General features: G+C 34.6%; 1 protein-coding gene across 1 annotated transcript in view; it reads right to left on the reverse strand.

The window, feature by feature from the left end:
• LOC145296814 (COP9 signalosome complex subunit 5-like) overlaps positions 1 to 18,822 on the reverse strand; it is a 77,137-nt gene extending 58,315 nt beyond the window's left edge. Inside the window, exon 1 of the mRNA XM_080142897.1 lies at positions 17,571 to 18,822. Coding sequence (XP_079999023.1) covers positions 17,571 to 17,713 — 143 coding nt within the window. The 5' untranslated portion in view covers positions 17,714 to 18,822. The remainder of the gene's footprint in view (positions 1 to 17,570) is intronic.
• Positions 18,823 to 20,038: the final 1,216 nt, after the last annotated feature.

Raw genomic sequence — 20,038 nt, forward strand, 5'->3', positions numbered from 1 at the left:
GATTCAAGAAGTATACATTTTTTTTTCTTAATAATGGTATTAAAAATATATTTATTATGATATTTAATACATAGACTATAATAAAAATAATATGAAAAAATAAGGTATATAATTTTGTTTTTGTGCAAGGGTTTTGTGAGACATGCAATTTATTTAGTGGTGCTGTATAGCACCAATGTGAAACCATCTTCACAAGTCAATGAACAGGACCTGTACATATCTGAAAATATCATGAAATTGCCAAAAAATGATACGTTCACTTTTTTATAAAAATTGCTGCCTATAATTTTTGGGGTGTTCTAAATCCAAAAATAACATCTTTGGATTGGAAACTAAAAAATATTTGAAAATCACTTAATGGTTTCATTAATGTCCAATGTCCACAAATATTTATGATTAACTAGACAAGTACCTACTCCAAGGTTGGATGAAATCAATTCCCTAAACAGAACAGTTTTGTACCGCATTTATGTACCCCTATAAAGAATAAAATGAAAGTTATAATGATACTAAACCATATGTTCAGAATCCTTATTCTAATTTTGAGCAAAATCCAGGGGTGATTCTAGAAAATGTCTAAAATTTCAGTCATCTTAAGAAGAAATTTAAAAAATCATGCTTAATTAATGTCTAATGATTATAAATCAAATTCGATGCAAATCTGAAATATTTGAATTTTCAAATTTGAAGTTGTGTCTATATTATGCCTCCTAAAAATCCTTTAATTACTCATTTACCTCTGATTTATTTTAAAAATTACGTAATCCAATCTATAGCTGCTAATATGAAACATTTAATCACCTAAAAATACTAATTAGCAAAAGGGATAACACATTTTAAATGAAGAATATAATAAGAGTTATCTACCTTAAATTTAAAAATATACAAAGAAATCCAAATTAAAAGTTAATATGATTTCGCTGCATCCTGGAAAGTACTTGGTAGATACAATTAGTTTAAAATAAGTAAGTTAAAAAAATTTTCTCTATTTCTTTCATTTTTTCTTGATTTTTTTTTTTTAAACATTTTATTTTGAATCTTTCTGTTAAAATTCTACTTTCATTGAATGCAAGTCGTTTATAGAAAGCATTCTCTTCCATAATGTTGGTATTCGCTTATTTTCTAAATTTTTTAACAAGCTATTCTCAGATGTTTGCGCCTAAAGGATAGCAATCAGGATGAATCATGAATACATGACTTAACTACCTATCCACAGATCGATCAATAAAATGCATGTATACCAAGAGACAATTGAATCTAGAATTTTCTACATAATTGTCTATGAAAGCACTAGTTTGAGATAGAGTCAGGATCTTTACAATGCACCACAAAGCTGTTGACTGGCATTTTTGTACCAATTAAAACGTCCGAGTCTTAAGCAATTTTTCATCCATCCATTCATCCACCCAAAGGATGTACTATCAGGTTCGAACACCAAAAAGCAACCAATTTCACTTATCTGTTCTTTTATAACAACAACAACAACGTTATGGCAATGTTACGTCATGTTGAATGCAAGCTTAATCATCAGCATCACCAGCAAGTACAAGGCAACATTAACATGCCAACAGCATCTAAACAGGACTGTTATTCTTTCTTATAACACACCATTCTCACGTGAAAGACTTTAATATAATTCCTACTAAACTGGATAATAACTTTCTCAAACGTATTACTAATTTATCTCCCTTTGTTTGAACTCTCAATCTACAATATGACGTATATGCACTCACTTCCAACCACAAAAAATTACAACAAAAAACACTGTTTAGCCAAAAACACTATCAATATATCTATTGATGCCTAAACCTAAATGTGGATTCAATGAACAAAGCTTCTTTCCTAGAACAGCCCGTCTGTGAAACTCTGCTCCGCTGATCTGCTTTCCAGCTGACTACAATATTGTTGTCTTAAAGTCCGATGTAAACAAGTTCTAATTGAACCGTCCTTATAAATAATCTGATTATACCAAATTTCCACCACAAACGATTACTAAACTACCATCCCAATAACTACAATACACGCATTAACCCTTATCCTCGAGTGGCCTCCAGGCTTTGATATGTGGTAACCACTTTGTAAAAAAAAAAACAACAAAAAAAGACTCTTTCCTTCTCGTAAATAAATATTGTTCATTATGAAAATGATGATTATTGTTATTTTTATTTTCTTTGTGTTTGCTGTGTATAACTAGTGATTTAACAAGACTAGCAACAATGCAAATAATCGTTAGGTCATGGGCTTTATTCTGTATTAGTATTCCACAACTATGAGTGTTTATCACTAAAATAGCTTTTTTATTTGCTTGTGCTTTTTTTTTTTTGTTCGTCCCCAAACAAGGCATATTGCCATTGAAACTATGAGGGGGAAGGGGTTATAAGGGTGCAGCCTGGGTGGAGAGGTATGAAGTAATATGTTTGTTCACATTACATTTATGATTAATGCATATTGGTACAATTAGAGAAACAGCAAGCAGGGAGGGAATTCCAAAGAAGTGGTCCCAGGAAAGAAGCTATTAGAGTAAAATATTTTCTGGTATATGGGAACCTCTGCCCTGAAGGGGTGTGATTTTGTTGTTAGTCAGGTGGGTCGGCAAGGACTTATGTTGAGAGGCTAAAAGTTCAGAAAGTTCATTTGAATGCATTCTGTAGGACTTGTAAAACACAGCAGCGATTTTGGTAGTGCAATTGGCAAACATTACAGGATCTATAAGATTAAAAAAAAAAATTTTCACCCTGTGCAAGGGAGAAACTAGTTGTTGAAGCACCAACTCAGATATTTACAGGGAAATGGTGGCTTTATAGAGATATAAGACACTAGCAGATGTGAGAAGTTTTCTAGCCCAGTAGGGGAACCCACATTTTTTGCAGTAGACTTGGCAGCATCTCTATGCACTCATATCATTTTATGTTGCCTGAGAATATCAAATAGAGGAGTTTAACTTAAATCAAGAACTTTCTACATAGTTGTCCATAAAAGCACTAGTTTGAAGAGAGAAAGAAACAGATCAAGCCAAGATGTCTACAATACACAACAAAGCTACCACACTGTTGACTATTGAAGGGTGTTTTCGGACATGGCAATCTGTGGTTGGAAAGTTTTCTTATAGTTGTTAAAAAATGAACTTTGTCTTGGTAGTATTAAATGTGACCACCCATTTTTCGACCCCATTCTTGAATGCCTACTAGACTACTAGACACTGTCCTCGAGTGTCTAAGGTCTCTCCATACAAAAGTTTATCAACCTGGCATGAGGATACTTTTTCCTACAAGTAAACCCTGACTAAATATTCAAAATCACATAGTATTTGCAGCCTAAATAAGACATCCTCGATATGAGTAACCCACAGTGGCTTATATAAGGAATGGTGCGCCTTCTTCAAGTAATGTTGCCTCAAGTAATAGCACTAAGCTGGATACTCTACCAAACTAGATGAATTTTTTTCCTGGAATCCAGTAATACCAAGATATACCATAACATGTTTAACTGGTCAATTGGAGAAACGAAAATTTATATGCTTAACTTCTTTACCAACTCAACATTTGAGACATAAAGGGGGTTTACTGGAATCTTCTAATATCTATGTATCTCATATAAAGATCAAGTGTTAGCCCCTAGGTAGGTCCTCTTGATTTTTGAGAACTTCTACTGAAGTAAAATTAAACGAAAGAAGAACAGACTAGAGGCCATTTTCTAAGGATTAAACTATTGCCTTGCTTCAGATGTGATCATTCAATTTGTGTTAATGTCGAGAACAGAGCATAGTATCATCAGCAAATACACTCATCTTAGATGCGATTGTATTGAGGAGGTCGTTTATCAAGCTCAAGAATAATATAGGTTCAAGGATCAAAAACGACATGGTTCTTTTTTTGATCCAGTAATATAGTAAGATTTGATTTTCATAAGGAAATTTTCATGTCAAATGTTACCAAAGGCCTTGAAGATATCTAGTACTACCACCCTAGCTTCAGCTAACTTCTCCAGTATGCAATATGTATGTCAGAGATGACTGTTCGTTAGGATATTTGCAGTAGAACAGATTGTCAGAGAGAAGTTTAACAGTTTTAAAGTAGTGAAATAGTTTGATTAATGATTCAAATATTTTAGTGGAGAAGACTTAGGAAGTGATAATGGGGGGGGGCAGTTCTTTTGCCAAAGTTATAAAAAACTGGTGCCACAGAGACCATTTTCTAGCTCTCAGTGAAGTAAGACTCTGCAAGGAATTTGTTCTCGATCAATTGTTTTACAGAATCTTGCTTCCCTGGAAAGGATAGGGACTAGCTCAGCAGAACATTTATTTTTTACTATAGTAGGGATAAAATCTGGTCCAAATTTTTTGGAAATGTTTTTTTTTATGATAACTGATATATATTATTATTATTTGTATTATGTATATAATATGATAGTAAGGTTAATAAGAGTAGTGATTAATGGGCAGATATCAGAAGCTAACAGTATTAATGCTGGATTCCCTCAGGAGTCCATCATGGGCCCAACTCTCTTCCTGATCTGCATCAATAATCCTTCAAATCACATTCTAAGATCATTCGTAGACATTTATGTTGACGATATTACCATATATCGCAATAAATTAAAGTCCTAAATAATCAAGTTCTCTCTGATTCTCTCTCCTCTGATCTTGAGCATGTAGTGCAATGGGGGAAGAAGTGGCTGGTTACTTTTAATGCATCTAAAACCAAGCTTCTATCTTTACATCATCAACGCTCTGATCCCCATATGGCATCAATTGAAATGAATGGCTCTCATTTCGGGGAAGCTCCATGTTTTGACAAGCTTCTTGGCTTGACTTTTACTCCTGATCTGAAATGGAACATGTACATCAAATCCGTTGCCAAGGTTGCTGGAAAAATGGTGAGATTCTTCTACCGCTCCAGTAAATATCTCACTGCTGATCTAATTCTCTACCTATATAAGAGCCAGGTATGTCCAAGGATGGAGTACTGTTACCATATCTGGGCAGGAACTACTAGAAGCAGCTCATCCTGCCTTGACAGAATTCAAAATAGACTTTGTAGCATAGTGGAGGATGCCCTTTTCTATTCCCTGCAATTTCTTTCTCACAGAAAAGGTGTTGCGAGCCTATCTCTCCTTTATCATTATTTTCATCACAAGTGCTCGTCTGGGCTCCAATCTATGGTCTCCCTCACCAAACTTTCACCAAAAACACTCGTCTAGCTGAAACCACTATCAATAATTTCCCTCACTCTTATCTGTGCCTAAACCTAAATGTAAATTTCATGAACAAAGCTTCTTTCTTAGAACTGCACGCTTGTCGAACTCTCTTGTGTTTGCCTACTTTCCAGCTGACTACAATATGGTTGTCTTCAAGTCCAACGTAAACAAATTCTTTATGAGCCGTCCACTTAAGTAATCCAATTTACCAAATTTCCACTACTAACGATTACTATGATATTGTCCCATTGACTACTGTACACTCATTAATTTATATCCTCGAGTGGCCTCACGGGGCTGAATAAGTGTTGACTCCTATGTAAAAAATATATATAAAATTTTTAAATATGTTTAAGATTTTTAATTTAAAAACTATTCAAACTTTATTTTATAATGTTTGAAATATAACTGATCCAGTGTCACAATTATAATTAAAAAATATTATTATTAAGTGACATGTCATCTGTATATGGTATAATCACGTTGACACACCAGTTCCCACTCGATCACCAAAGTTAAGCAACGTTAAACCTGGTCAGTACTACATGGGTGACAACTTGAGACTTCCAGGCACTGTATGTGCTCTCCGCTTATCTCGACATTGTTTCCAGTGGTCCTGGACTTTTCCTTGCCACTGGACTCAAACAGCGCCGATTCAGGAGAAGTGTGGTTGGAGACTGCGAAACTCTTGCCTCACAATTAAAAACACAGCTGCCCCTACAGGGGGTATTCTTTGTCTTTTGAGAATGAACGGAGGCATCACTGTCACATCTGTATTATTTATTTTGTAGTATATTTTATTCACCTCATTACTGTCTCCATTTTTGGTATTAATCGATAAAGGTATGTTTTCAGTCAAGTTTACTTGTTTGGTTGTGTATACGAGGGGAGTGCAATAAGTAATGCCCCTGGCCCACTTCCAGTTGTCTGATCTAGCTGAAATTCTGCATGTGCAATGATTTATATCTCTACGGGTTATGTAGCAAATTACGGCTCTGAACTAATTGTGGTTTCTGTTTTACAGGTGTTTTTACAGGTGTGAAATGGAGCCTGTTGAATGCCGAGCAGTGATCCAGTTTTAGTATTTGAAAGGATGCACACCACAGGAGACTTTTGATGAAATGAAAGAAACTTATGGTAATAATGCCTCATCATATGACCTTGTAAAACGCTGGCATTGTGAATTCAAACATGGCCAGAAGTCTGTGAAAACAGCTCCCAGACCTAGTCGCCCCCCTTCTGCCATTGATGTAGGCATCTGTCGGTCAAGTTGAGGCTGCCATTTTGGAAGATTGACACATTACTATTCACCAAATAGCCCAAGATGTCCAGATTAGTACAGGGTCTGTGGAAACTATCATTCATGACGATTTGCATATGCATAAGGTGTCTGCCAGATGGATTCCCAGGTTGCTCACACCATTCCAGGAGCGAGAACGCATTGAGTGCTCGAGGATGAATTTGAAAATGTGCCAAGAAGTTATGTTATGTTATGTTAAGTCATGTTAGCAATAAAAGTATATGTAGAATATACATATATATAAAATATAGAAATCTTGCTCAAATATAACTCACAATACTCCAACTTCTTTGAATCAAGAAAACGAATATAACCTTTTGAAATGTATTTATTTAAAATGGTATTGTCTTAATCGATGGGACAACATAATTTGATTTGGGAACAATTCATTTTAAAATGAGCAAAATTAGAATTTTTTTTTTATTTTAGGAATATTTGTAAATTACCAATCAAATATATGGCATAATCAGGTTAACACACCGGTTTCTGTTTGATCACCAAAGTTAAGCAACATTTACCTGGCCAGTACTAAAATTGGTGACCAGTTGGGAATTCCAGGTGCTGTACATGCTCTCCACTTTTCTCGGCATTGTTTCTAGTCATCCTAGACTTCTCTTTGCCACTGGATTCAAACAGTGCTGATTAAGGAGAGGCATGGCTGGAGATTGTGTAACCCTTGCCTCACAATTTCACACACATCTTTACAGCAGGTATACATTGTCTTTCGAGATTGAACGGAGGTGTCATATCAATCACCATCTTTACTGATTCGACGATCTCATCTTTTTAAAAAAATATGTGTGAAACGTGTTAACGTACGTATGAATATGAAATACCTTAGCATATTATTATATGGATATATGGTTTCTAATGCAGTATTGTGTTTCTTGGTTTTCTTAGCCTACAAGCAAACTGATTGATGATTGGAAATGTCAAGCTGACATTTTACTTGATTTGAATGGTCAATTCAATTTACACAAGGTCCCAATGTTTGAAAAACTTCTATTGTTGAATACAATGCCGTGAAAACAAAATTATGTCTGCATGAGATTGTTAGATAATAAGGAAATCTTTGAAGAGGACAAAGGTTTTCTTAATTTCTATTTCAAGAAAACTGTATGATCACACGCGCGTGCGTTTGTGTTTCTCTCACCCCTACATTACTTGCACATTAATATTTTTTATTTACTAGTAGTGATATTCACCCGGCGTTGTCCAGATAAAAATATATATTTTTGATCACAAGGTCTCTGGAAACGCTTATAATAGCACGGTACCAAATTGCTGGACTTTTGAAAAATGGCTTTGTGGTGCTGAAAGCGTACACAGTCGAAAAAAATAATCTCAAATCCACGGTCTACTTTTTCTTTCTTCATGTACATCAATCATGTACATATATTTTTTCTAATTAATTTTTTAGAAGAAAATTTTTCTTTTTAATTTTCATTTATTCAAAATCAATGAAATGGTTTAATTCCTTAATATCAAAAGACTTAAGTCAAAGCTGATTATAGTATTGCAATTATTATAATGCACAGGTCTGCAAAAATAAAAAAAATTAGTCTAGCCAAATTTAAATATCATTTTTAATCAAGTTAAACAAAACTGGATGCTTTATGTACACAAAGAAACCAAATGTAAACCGTTGGTTTGAGTATTTTTCCATTGTCTAGGTCTTCAGTGTCCCAATTTACTTTCCAAAAACCAGCGATTTGGTACAGTACTACTAAAAGAGCACCTGTCTCTTTTTTAAGTTGAAAAAAAAGTTTTAAATAGCATTTGCAATATGAGGCCAAGTAATAAATAAAAACTGTTAGCGTGATAACGTTCTTGAAAAAATACTTATTGATGCTGTGTTTCTTAGAAAACTGTAAAACGGCATTTCGTTTTTGTTTATTTTAAATATTAAAAATACCAAGGAAAGTAATTATTTAATTGTTTAGACCTTTCTTTAAATGTATTCTTTGTTTAATTTTATTTTTGTTTATGAAACGAAGAAAAAATAAATTTTGTTTCTTTACATTTTAGTATAGTTCAATTATTTTATGAACCTAACCAATAATTGCTTCTACTGATCCCATATGGAATCAAAAGAAAATTTTTATTGGGTCTGTGGATTCTTTGAAAAATTAATCATTATTGAAACTTATGTTGCAGTTTCCACCAAAAGAAACTGCTCATCAAAAAAAGATCCAAATTACAGATGTAAGAACCACAGGCAACGGCGCTTCAACAAGTAATTCGACATGAATAATTATCCCATGGCCCTCTGCATAGTACATTTCCCGCTAGAATAATATTCATAACTTTCCCAGCTTCAATTTGATATAACACATGAATATAAACCTCAAACAGATGACTCCCTACAGCACTTTAAAGACACAAAAACAAACACAAATCAAGAACAAAAAACGACGACCAGCGCTGCAAAGCCACAGTGTCTACAACTACGTCAACAGGCAGTCAGTCACGGCTAGATCGCCACACGGCGAGGTTGGGTCAATAAGCAGCCCAACCCAACTCAGCAGCAGCAGTCATGTCCACGCAGAATGATTTAGACTACCTCCTCAACAACAGCCGAACCCAGCAGTAGCAGTAGCCTCTTGCCATTGACCCACTAGACAGTCAAACCCTGTAGCAGCAGCGACCACTCACTGTCGACACGCTCAATTCCCAGCAGTCCAGCTTCTCAAGCCAGCACATGTTTCCCGTAGCCACTAGCGACGATCTCATAGCCATGCCAGTTCAAACACCGGCTGAATTCCAACCCTCAGCCTGAGACATCCAACCACCATTCAGTTTCTTTGCGAAAAATAAACTTGAATGGATTTATATTCATCCTCGACGGTATCCAATGTGTTTGTCATCTCTTGTTTGCCATTGTTGTTTTTCGTCTTTTTCTTGCCTGTGTCGTCTTTTAGTTGTAGGGTCGATTGCCACCGACATTCAGCCCCCACTTTAAGTGGTAACCCCGTACGTGATCTTAGACATTATGGAAGAAGTCACCAGTTTAAAACGAGTTATCTGTGACGCGCACATTGAAAAACTTGACCACTGGACGTTCATGGATTCAAATAATGCATAGGGAACCCGATCAACATGAACAGCGCACATCGACATTGATACAGACTCGCTTGTACTTGGCACTGCAGACTCGCTTGCAACCCTTTGTTTAACTGACTTCAACCACTGCATACCATCAATCTCGACAAATATTTCCACAACACAGACGATATAATTAACAAGTGCAAACTCACTCACACTCATCATTCTGACGATCCTTGCAAGTACATTCGCAAAACATTTGCAGATACCTTCGACAATATTTCTTTGGTAATTGATTTATAATTAATTATCCAGGAGGGGGCCCTTGTCACAGTTTCCACCAAAAGAAACCGCTCGTCAAAAAAAGATCCAAATTCAAGACATAAACTTTCCCAGCTTCAATTGATATAACACATGAATATAAACCTCAGACAGATGACTCCCTACAGCACTTTAAAGACACAAAAACAAACACAAATCAAGAACAAAAAACGACGACCAGCACTGCAAAGCCACGGTATCTACAACTATGTCTGCCAGACGGGTATAAATACAGCAGTTTTCTTTCAACAAGCAGTCAATTGCAGCTAGATCGCCGCACAGTGAGGTTGGGTCTGTCAGCGGCTCAATACAACTCAGCAGCAGTCATGTCCACACAGAACGATTTAGACTACCTCCCCAATAGTGGCCGAACCCAGCAATAGCAGAAACGACCACTCGCCATTGACATGCTCGATTCCCAGCAGTCCAGCTTCTCAAGCCAGCACGTGTTTCCCGTAGCCACTAGCGACGACCTCATAGCCGTGTCAGTTCAAACACTAGCTGAATTCCAACCCTCGGCCTGAGACCTCCTACCACCATTCAGTTTCTTTACGAAAAATAAACCTGAATGGATTTATATTCGTTCACGATGGTATCTACTGCGTTTGTCATCTCTTGTTTGCCATTGTCGTTTTTCGTCTTTTTCTTGCCTGTGTCGTCTTTTAGTTGTAGAGTCGATTGCCACCGACATTCGGCCCCGCAACACTTATTTGAATGTTCTAACTTTTAACGTATCGATTTCTATCACAAACAAACAAACAAACAAACAAGCATTATATATATATATATATATATATATATATATATATATATATATATATATATTAACCGATATTGAATTTAAAAGTTAAAGTTGAAATAAAAAATGCAAGAGTGTAAATTTTAATTAACTTTTTTTAAATCCTATTTCAAAATAATTTGATTATGAAATTAGATCTCCAAAGTTCAATTTCATTTCTTTTGTAAACATGTTGGCTTTTTTAATCTTTTGTTAATAGTTGAAAAAAGAATGAATTACCAAAATGACCCTTCGAGATTTGGAAGACATTTTGGAATCATATAAACTGTCGAGCAGAAAATTATTTAAATCGGCTTGAAAATGTTTAGCAAATTCTTATATATTAAAATATTGACTGTTTTGGAATCTATTTACATCCAATAATTTTATATATAATTTTGTAACAATGTGTTTTAATTAATAATTTAATGGTCAAATAATACAGTAATATTTAAATTTAACTTTCAAAATCGTATTTTTAAAAGTAATAATAATTTGGTACATTAACAAACAAAAAAGAAAATGGCATAATTTAAAAAAAAAAATGTGAAACAGGAATAAATATAAAAAGACTGCGAATAAAACGTTAAAGTGATAAGTTCTCTGTAACCCTCTTTTTGAATGAGATTTCACTCGTATTGGACATCTATTTACATATTAATAAGATAAAGTCGCTTTTTCCCCTCTAGTCACTGTAGGATTGTAAACACAATATGGGCATACTTCCTGCTAATGTTTGCTGCATGTTTCTGGAAATTACCAGTCATTTTCATTCAAATTCAGAATTTCCTACATTAATTTCAACCTACCTGACTTTCACAAAATAGTTATACTTAAAGGAAGTGGGGCATAACTCTTACTCACACACAATTATCTACTATTACTCTCTCATCAATCACCGGGACTTCTTTATCGAATACATTTTTATCTCACACTACCAGTATTTCATTTCTTTTAATCTATAATATTATCTATCACTCATTATAACTTCCCTAGTTAAATAGAGATCACTCCTTTAAGTTTAGGTTCTTACTTTTGCAACGCTTTAATTGGTAAACTAGATTCTTATTCATGCAATATTAGAATATAATTGACAAACACTGAACAATCATAGTGTCTCCTATTCCTCCATTCAGTAAAATACCTTTGATTAAAAAAAAAAGTTCTTAACTACAATAATTCTAATTAAAAAAAATATATACTCATAGAAAATATTTTACTTCTTCAAGTATAAACATGTTTAATTCTTGATATATAGAACGAAAGCTTCCTCAAATGATTTATCTCCTTATCAGTTGTTATGACTACATTCACGGAACGAATGAATATTATTGATAATACACCGAATGTATCTTAGTAATCACAATAGAATTAACGCTGATGGATTATCTACAAACGTTTGAATACAATCAAGTGATAAACACAAAGGTATTTTTCATTTATCACTCCTATATTACAATCAATCACTAATAGATATTTTGGAATACTGTATGTATTATAGAAACAAAAGGCCCAAAAAGAGAGGACTCTAAATTGCATAACTATTTTTTAAAGAATTCATAATAAATTAATCTTTGAGGTTATTCATTCGTAATTTTATTGTTCTATTTTTTTTTTCATATATATGGAACATTCTTGTTGATATTAATTAAATAATTAATTAAAGTGATTTAATGAATAAAAGGATAAATTATTAAACCTTCTTAAAATATTTTCTGATTAATTTTCAGGGGAGGTAATTTAAATGAAATTAAGGGCAAAATTACAAGTTTAAAAAATGAGTATGTATGGAGGCACACACACACACACACACACACACACATGTACGCACACGATGACTAAGACAAATTTATTCCTTTTTTCTTTTCATTTCTTACAATCTTATTTAAAAGTAAATAACTTTGTATCGAAATTATCAAAAGGCTAATATCTATAGGAATAAATATTAATGTTTATTTATATGAATAGATGCAAAAGCTTAAGCGGGTTTGTTTTGTGTTTACAACAAACTTATGAATAAAATGTTTAATATTTTACATTTTGGTTTCAAGTAGCCAACTTAGTGAAGCAATAGTGAGCTAACAAAGCTAGTTATAAACAATAAAATTGTTGTAAATTCCTAACATTTAACTATATCACTCTAAAATTAACTCATGAATCATAATTCCTTATTCTGACTAAAATTTTATTTTTTATATACTAACAAATCAACGCTTATGAAAGTCCATAAGGCCTTCGAGGATAAGGGTTAATGAATTTGTCAGGAGGACAGTGAAATAACATGAAGGTTGGTAACAATGGTTGAAACTAGTCTGAATTTGATTATTTAAGAAAGCAACTCAATAAGTATTTATTAACATTGGACTTTAAAACGATCAAACGATCATGCTATAGTCAACTGAGAAGCAGTCTCGTGGAATTGTATTTCACAGGCGGATAGTTTTTGGAAAGAAACTTTGTTCATGGAAGTTCCATTTAGTTTTACTTTTTCTATTGTCTTTTACCTTCCTGCAGATCTAGACACAAATCAGGAGGGAATTTAACCACCACCTCACAATGTAGAACCTTTCAAAATAGGTACACAAAATTTTCCTTCTATAGGATATCTACTTGCTCTCCATATAACAATCCATTAATATTTCTATACTCATCCCTGTCATTAACATCACCAGGATTTCCTCAGACTTCTCACTAAGTCTAGCGACATTCATTTGTTCTAAGCTATCTAGCAAGTTATGGATAGGAATCTTCTTCATGTTTTTCAAAAACTTACCATTTTTAAAACACTTGGCTACAAGATTGCTCCTGAGAGATGCAACATGGCCATATAAAAATATAATGTTCCTTGTTATAAACTATCCTCATTAGCAGGATTGTGGAGTTGGAAGGTAAATAGTTCAATTCCTAGAATTCCAACATTTACGATTTCAACCTTGATTCTTTTATCTGAATATTAGAAGACTTTAAAATGTGTGTTGATTCTTTGAAGATCAAAATATTCGACTCCAACTCAGAACTTAAGAGTCTAACTTCAACTCTTTTCATAACCCCTGATTCTGCAGCCATCAAATTTTATTCATTCCATTCATTATTTTCAATCCTTTCATATTATTCATCATCATTCAAGTGACAATCTATCAGTTTCCTTAATTTTTAAGTGGCTTTAGCCTTGATAACTGATAACTCAACAAAATTTGAACAACAAAAAAATTAGAAATTTGTTAGTTATTGGGGAGCACACTACCAGATTGGAAATGATTATGGTCGCAACTTGTAACTATTCGACGTCTTTAAACCTTGAATTGCTGTTAACCTGTGCAGCTAACAATAGTGAAATCACCATGAGCTATGCATCTCTTGTTAATCTGTATACTGATCAATGGAGCTTGTGCAATAAGTTTTCTTTGGGTTTTGTTTTCACAGAATATCATGAGCTACAAATCAATAGTTGTCGCCACTGTCTGTACTGCAATTAAGAGTTGAGTGTTCGTTTGAATCATATTTCAACAGTTTTTTTTTTTTTTCAATCTCTAGTGGAGTACACCAAAAAAGTGACATCTCATAAAGACTTTCTCAAATTGACTCAAGGATTTTCTCATGTAAATGAGATTGCATAGTTTTCTGGCACTTGTGGAGTACAGTAGCGTTTCTGCATAACTCAATAGCATGGTGACAGTAGCTAAGTGGTTAATAATATGGACTGAAAGCCTGAGTGTGCAAAGTTCAAATCCCTTTGACCTTGTGTCTAACTTCCTGAAGAGGAGGTAAATAAAATAACCCAATAGCATGTATTATGTCCAAGACTTATTTACAGCAATCATTTTTTTAATCCAGTTCAAATTTGGCTGAAAATCTAGAACCATCAGTTGATTCCAGACATATAAACAATGGTAGTGAGGAGTTTAAAATACTATAAATCATGCAAGAACGTTCTCTAGCCAACAACAAATGAATAGTCATGATAACCACCATAGATTTTGAATCAGAAAATGTCAACTCAATATCATATAATAATGCTGTATGTCACTCGCCAGTTTGAAGTTATTGAGAAGTGTCCAAATTATGCTATGCATTATCTCCTTTGTGTAGTCCGATTATGCTAAGCAACAAATGACCGACTGACAATAAGTTGAGCTTTAGCTCAAAACAATATGAACTTTCACAAAATATTTCCTCAGCCTATCAACCATCATTTTATATAACCAGAATCTATTAGTAAGGACTTCTAATCTGGATACTCGTTTTTCAAATCCCCTGTATTGTGTTTACCATGGAAACCACATACGGACATGCATATGCACGTTCATTGCACAAGTCATGATATACTACTCCAAAGTTGTTGTTCGATTTAATCATCATTGCAATAAAGGAATTCTCCTCCCAAACAAAAGCCACAATTCCACTTTAAAAACTTTAAAAATTCTTCTTTGGACTTAAAATAGTACTCGTTCTTGCTAAAGGAGATTTTTGCCTGACCAAACCAGAATATGTCCAATCAATACAATCCTTTAGCTAAAAGCCTCGAGGCCTCATTTTGTCCAGCAAACACATCAACCCAACTGACTGTCAACCCTCAGAAAAAAAAAAAAAAGCTTGTCTCCTGTCCAGAGGGCCGACTCTAACTGCCTCCCCTTCCCATATCCTGGAAGTTTTTCCACTCATAACTAGAAATTTTAGATTCTGGCTCTTATTAGTGGTCACCATTCAGCCACTCAGAAGATGACTACTTGAGATATCCATTAGAGATAACCGCTAGACAGTGTCCATTCAAAGAACTTATCTGCAGATAATCTAAGATATTACCTTTCTCAAGTGGGATTTTTTGTCTAAATCTAGTTTAAAAAGATACTTATTTTATTTCAAACAGAAAAAAACATCTCCCAGGTTGCTAGGTAGATATTTTCAATTCCCTGTGCCCATCATCTCAACCCTTTTCTCTTGGCCGGATATTTATCACCTGCAACATCTGCTATTTGCATGCACCAATGAAACATGCAGCTCAGGACATGTTTACACTCAAACCAGAAATAAACTTGTTTATTTTGCGTCTATTATCAGCTACTTCATGTCTTCTAATATTCATAATAAAGATACTATTTTCTACCATATGTAACATCTGCCTCTGTATATTTGCTGATTTATATCATGCTTTTTTGGGTTGCATGAAAAGTCATTTTCTGATGCTTCCCCTAAAAGATAGTTCAGAGTATTGCCCACAAGGCTCATGCAAGGAAAGCATGCTCCCTCTACCGTGTTAGAAAACTTCTCACACCTACATCTATAGAAAGCCACCATTCGCTCATGTATGGAGTACTGTTGTTACATCTGGGCAGGTACACCAACGTACTAGCTTCTCCCTCTTAGACAGGGTCTATAGATGCGCCTCTAATTTAATAGGTTCCACACTGTCTACCAGGCTCCAGCCTCTGTCCCATCGCCACCATTTTGTATGCATGTTCTTGTTTTACAGGTACTTTAATGGAATATGTTCTGACGAACTTGCTGCACTGGTGCCCCCTCGATATAAATACTCCTGGCCAACCTGACAAGCAGCTATAGCCAACTCTTTCACTGTAGTGATCATCAGATCCTGGAAAGCTTTCTACTCTAATAGTGTTTTTCCTTGTACTATTTGCCTTTGGAATTTTCTCTCAGTGCACTGTTACCCAGACATACCTAACATGTAGAAGTTTAAATGTAATGTGAACCAACATCTTGCTGCACAAATCCCCACTTCGGATGCCCCTATAAATGTTCTTTGATTCACAATAGACTCTCATGTTTCAGTGGCAATGTACCTTGTTTGGAGGTGAATCAAAGTTAAAAAAAAAAAAAAAAGATGACAATATCAAATGTTCTGACATGTGAGCTATACTAAAAATATTTGAATAATTAAAAATGGGAATAGAGATCAAAAAAATTTCACATCTACACACAATATGATAAAAGGGGGGGGGTGAAAGGGCATATTGCTTGATTCAGGCCACTTCCTCTGGTGTACATTTATTATATGGCTCCTGTGAATTTTGTATTTTAAACACATGAAAATGTAGGTCAATACATAAAAAAATCTGAAAAGTATTTTTTTCCTTTGACAGAAATCTCTATCTCTACTATTATATAAAAGGAACTTTGTCTGTGCATCTGTGTGTCTGTGTGTCTGTGAGTTCGTCCCCATGGACTCATAAACAGCAGGGTCGATTTTTATGAAATTTCATACAAAGGAACTTTATGTGCCTGGCAGTATTCTTAGATAGATTTTGTGTTGGAATGTCTTCGATAAGTATCAATAATCGAAATAATCTGATGAAAGAAGGAACAGCCGATTTTGACCAAAGTTAACATCTTACACAGCCTAAGATCACAAATGCATGTGAGAAGTTTTATTATCACACAAGCCAAAAGGCTCAACATATAAAATCAACAGTAGGTCTTTTGATATGACGGGTGCGTTTGAAATGAATGTTTCTGTTTAAAGCACAATTGCACAATAATACTTGACTTTTGCATTTTTAACTTAAATGCAAGCCATTATATATAAAAATAATTTTATGAAATTAATAATAGGTTCTCTAAAATGCAATGCAGACTAGAGTATATTGTGAACTTCATCACTGCGAGAGGAATGTGAAACTTCCTCCAAGTGCATCACGAGGGATCCCTAATTGTAGCAGGCAATCAATCGATTTGATTGAAAAATGGGTTATTTCATCGATTTCAATGACAATAAAAATATGGGAGTGTGAAATATTCGTTGATCATCATTCAATCCCGGGCAACGTCAGATTTTCCTGCTAGTAATTAATAGTGAAAACAACCTTTTTTTTCATATAAATATAAAATAAATATAATAGAATAACGGTAATGGAATGTTTTTCTTTTTACAAATGCTCAAATGAATGTTTTTTAACATACATATTTATTACTTACCTTGCACAGCTTGAGTAGGTTATAATCATGCCAATCAAGGGCATGTCATCAACATAGTCTGACAGAGTCTTGGCCATTTTTGAATAGGGGATGACCTTGCATTCGTTAGGCTGAGCTGCGGTTCTCTTTAATTCACCCTCCATGGTCGTTGCTGCTAGTCTTTCAGGTGGAATAAGTTTATTGCATACTGCTTGAGGCGCCCTTACTGGGGAATGCCGACAGGGCTGCCTAGGCAATTTAAAAAAAATCAGTGCCCCTATATTAGGGGCGCTGGTTTGACTCTCCCTCACCTTATGACCTTGTGTTACATCTTTTTGCCGTAAGAAGAAAGTAAATACCTATATATCTATGAAAGAAAATGTCAATTTGTTTAAAAACATTAATTTTTGGTCCCCTGAAAAAAAGGAGGGTAGACCTGTAAATTCGTTCGTCTGTCTGTATTTTTCTCAAATAACTACACTTTGGAATTTTTGCAATTTTGCACAAACATTAAACATGATAAGAGTAAAAAAGTAACAGAACGGATTTTTTGGGAAAAATCTGGTTGGCCCCATACCCCGCCCCCTCCCAGGAATGCCTTGAGGGTTAAAATGGCTAAAATTGACACTTTTGTGATTATTAAAAAAAATTGATGCCTTGGATTTTTATAAAACTTTCTAAAAAGTTGTAACTAACTGATTTCTATATAATTTTGTTTGTCTATACTTTGCGATAACTCTTGGGTGTGCCCCAGGGACTCTTTTAGGGTTAATAAAAATGCTTAATCTTTGGGACTATTTTACCATATTTGTCGAAAATTTTCTGTGTAGTCTATTTAGCGGTTTTGCATGGTGCTGAACTTAAATTTAAATAGGGACTTTTGGGGCTAAATGATGGGGGGGGGAGTGGAATGATGGATTTAGTCATTTCTTTTTTTGCATGGTGCAGAACTCAAATTTACTTACGTTAAAGCCTAAAACTGCACCGTTTATTTATTTTCACCAGGATTTGACATTCCCTGAGGATTTGGGGGGGGGGCTAAATGAAGTGGGGGGCAAATGCTGAACTTAGTCATTTTTTTTTATGCTTGGTTCACTGTCCACTCACAGGGAACCATGCATGCTTCATTTGTTATTTTATAAACGTCTTCGAATGTTTTCTTCTTGTCAACTACTCAAGTGAATGTTTATTTAACAATGACTGGCTGGAACGTAATAAAGCTGGGCCATATATTCAAAGTACATCAGCGAGTGTGGAGACACTTTCTTCGGATGAAGTGGCTTGTCTCAAGCGATATGCCCTTTCATTAAAAAAGGATTGTGAGAAAAATAGAAAGAGAATTCCAGGAAACCCATCCTTGTAAGAAATCCAGAAAATAATACTTACAAGCACTGTCCAATCCAAAAAAAAAAAATCACTTCCCTTCCTTTAGGCAAAACATTACATTTGGCAAGAGATTGCAGAATACAAACTAAAAAGAGGGAAATCTATTATAATAAATGCGATTCAATGAATGTGTGTCTCCTTAAGGCTTTTTTCCTATATATTTTAATAACATACTTTAGTTCTAGGATTGGATTATGCTTGAAAAAGAAATCTGTTTTAACTGTTCTAATTAGCTGCCATTTATAATCAATATACCTATAAAGTTGAGTTTGTTTCTCGCTCTGGTATTGATATTAAAAGCCAACTTCTATTTAAAAATAATTAAAACGAACTGTAGCAGTTACAAATGATCTATTTTCTCTTGTGAATCAACTCCCTCTCTCTTGCTTAGTGATTTGGTCTGTTCGAACATGTTTTTCCGCACATATACACACCCACATGTACGCACGCACATACGCACACACAAACACGCATATACACATCCTCATACACACACACATGTACGCACATATACGCGCACAAGTATGCACACATGTGAAACGTCACTTCCCCTGAAAGGAATTCTAGATATGCGCTGTCAGAACACTCACCCCAATATAAAAGTCCACAACACTATTCAACTTCCTCTCTTTCTTCCCTTTTGCCTGGTTGACAAAACCAGGCAAGTTTGGCGTCCATAGCTCTTGGTTTGAAGACTTTTCCACGTGGATGACTGCTATCATGAATGCACTGTTTTACTGAGGCAAACACTCCCTTTCTATTTTCCTTTCTACGTGCGGGACGGCCATTTCTTATCCTCAACTTCATCCCTTTCTTTTCCAGGCATGTAGTCGTCAACGCCTGAATGACACGTGTTACACCTAAACCATTTTATTTTCGACAGAAAATAAACTACATGTTTATTTTATCCAGCAATTGAGTTTTGTTTCCTTCATTCCATTCGTTTCATTATTTTCTTTTGTAGCGAGTTAGGGTATTTATACTCTAGTCCTCTACAAATGATGGTGACCCCGTTATTTTAAAATGAAATGAATGAGTTTGAACGAAACACGCGGTGTAAACTAAACTCGTCCACACAAATCCATAGCATGCACGAAAAATAA

Source organism: Euprymna scolopes, chromosome 17 (genome assembly GCF_053919585.1).
Source record: "Euprymna scolopes isolate OS-2025 chromosome 17, ASM5391958v1, whole genome shotgun sequence".
Classification (NCBI taxonomy): domain Eukaryota; kingdom Metazoa; phylum Mollusca; class Cephalopoda; order Sepiida; family Sepiolidae; genus Euprymna; species Euprymna scolopes.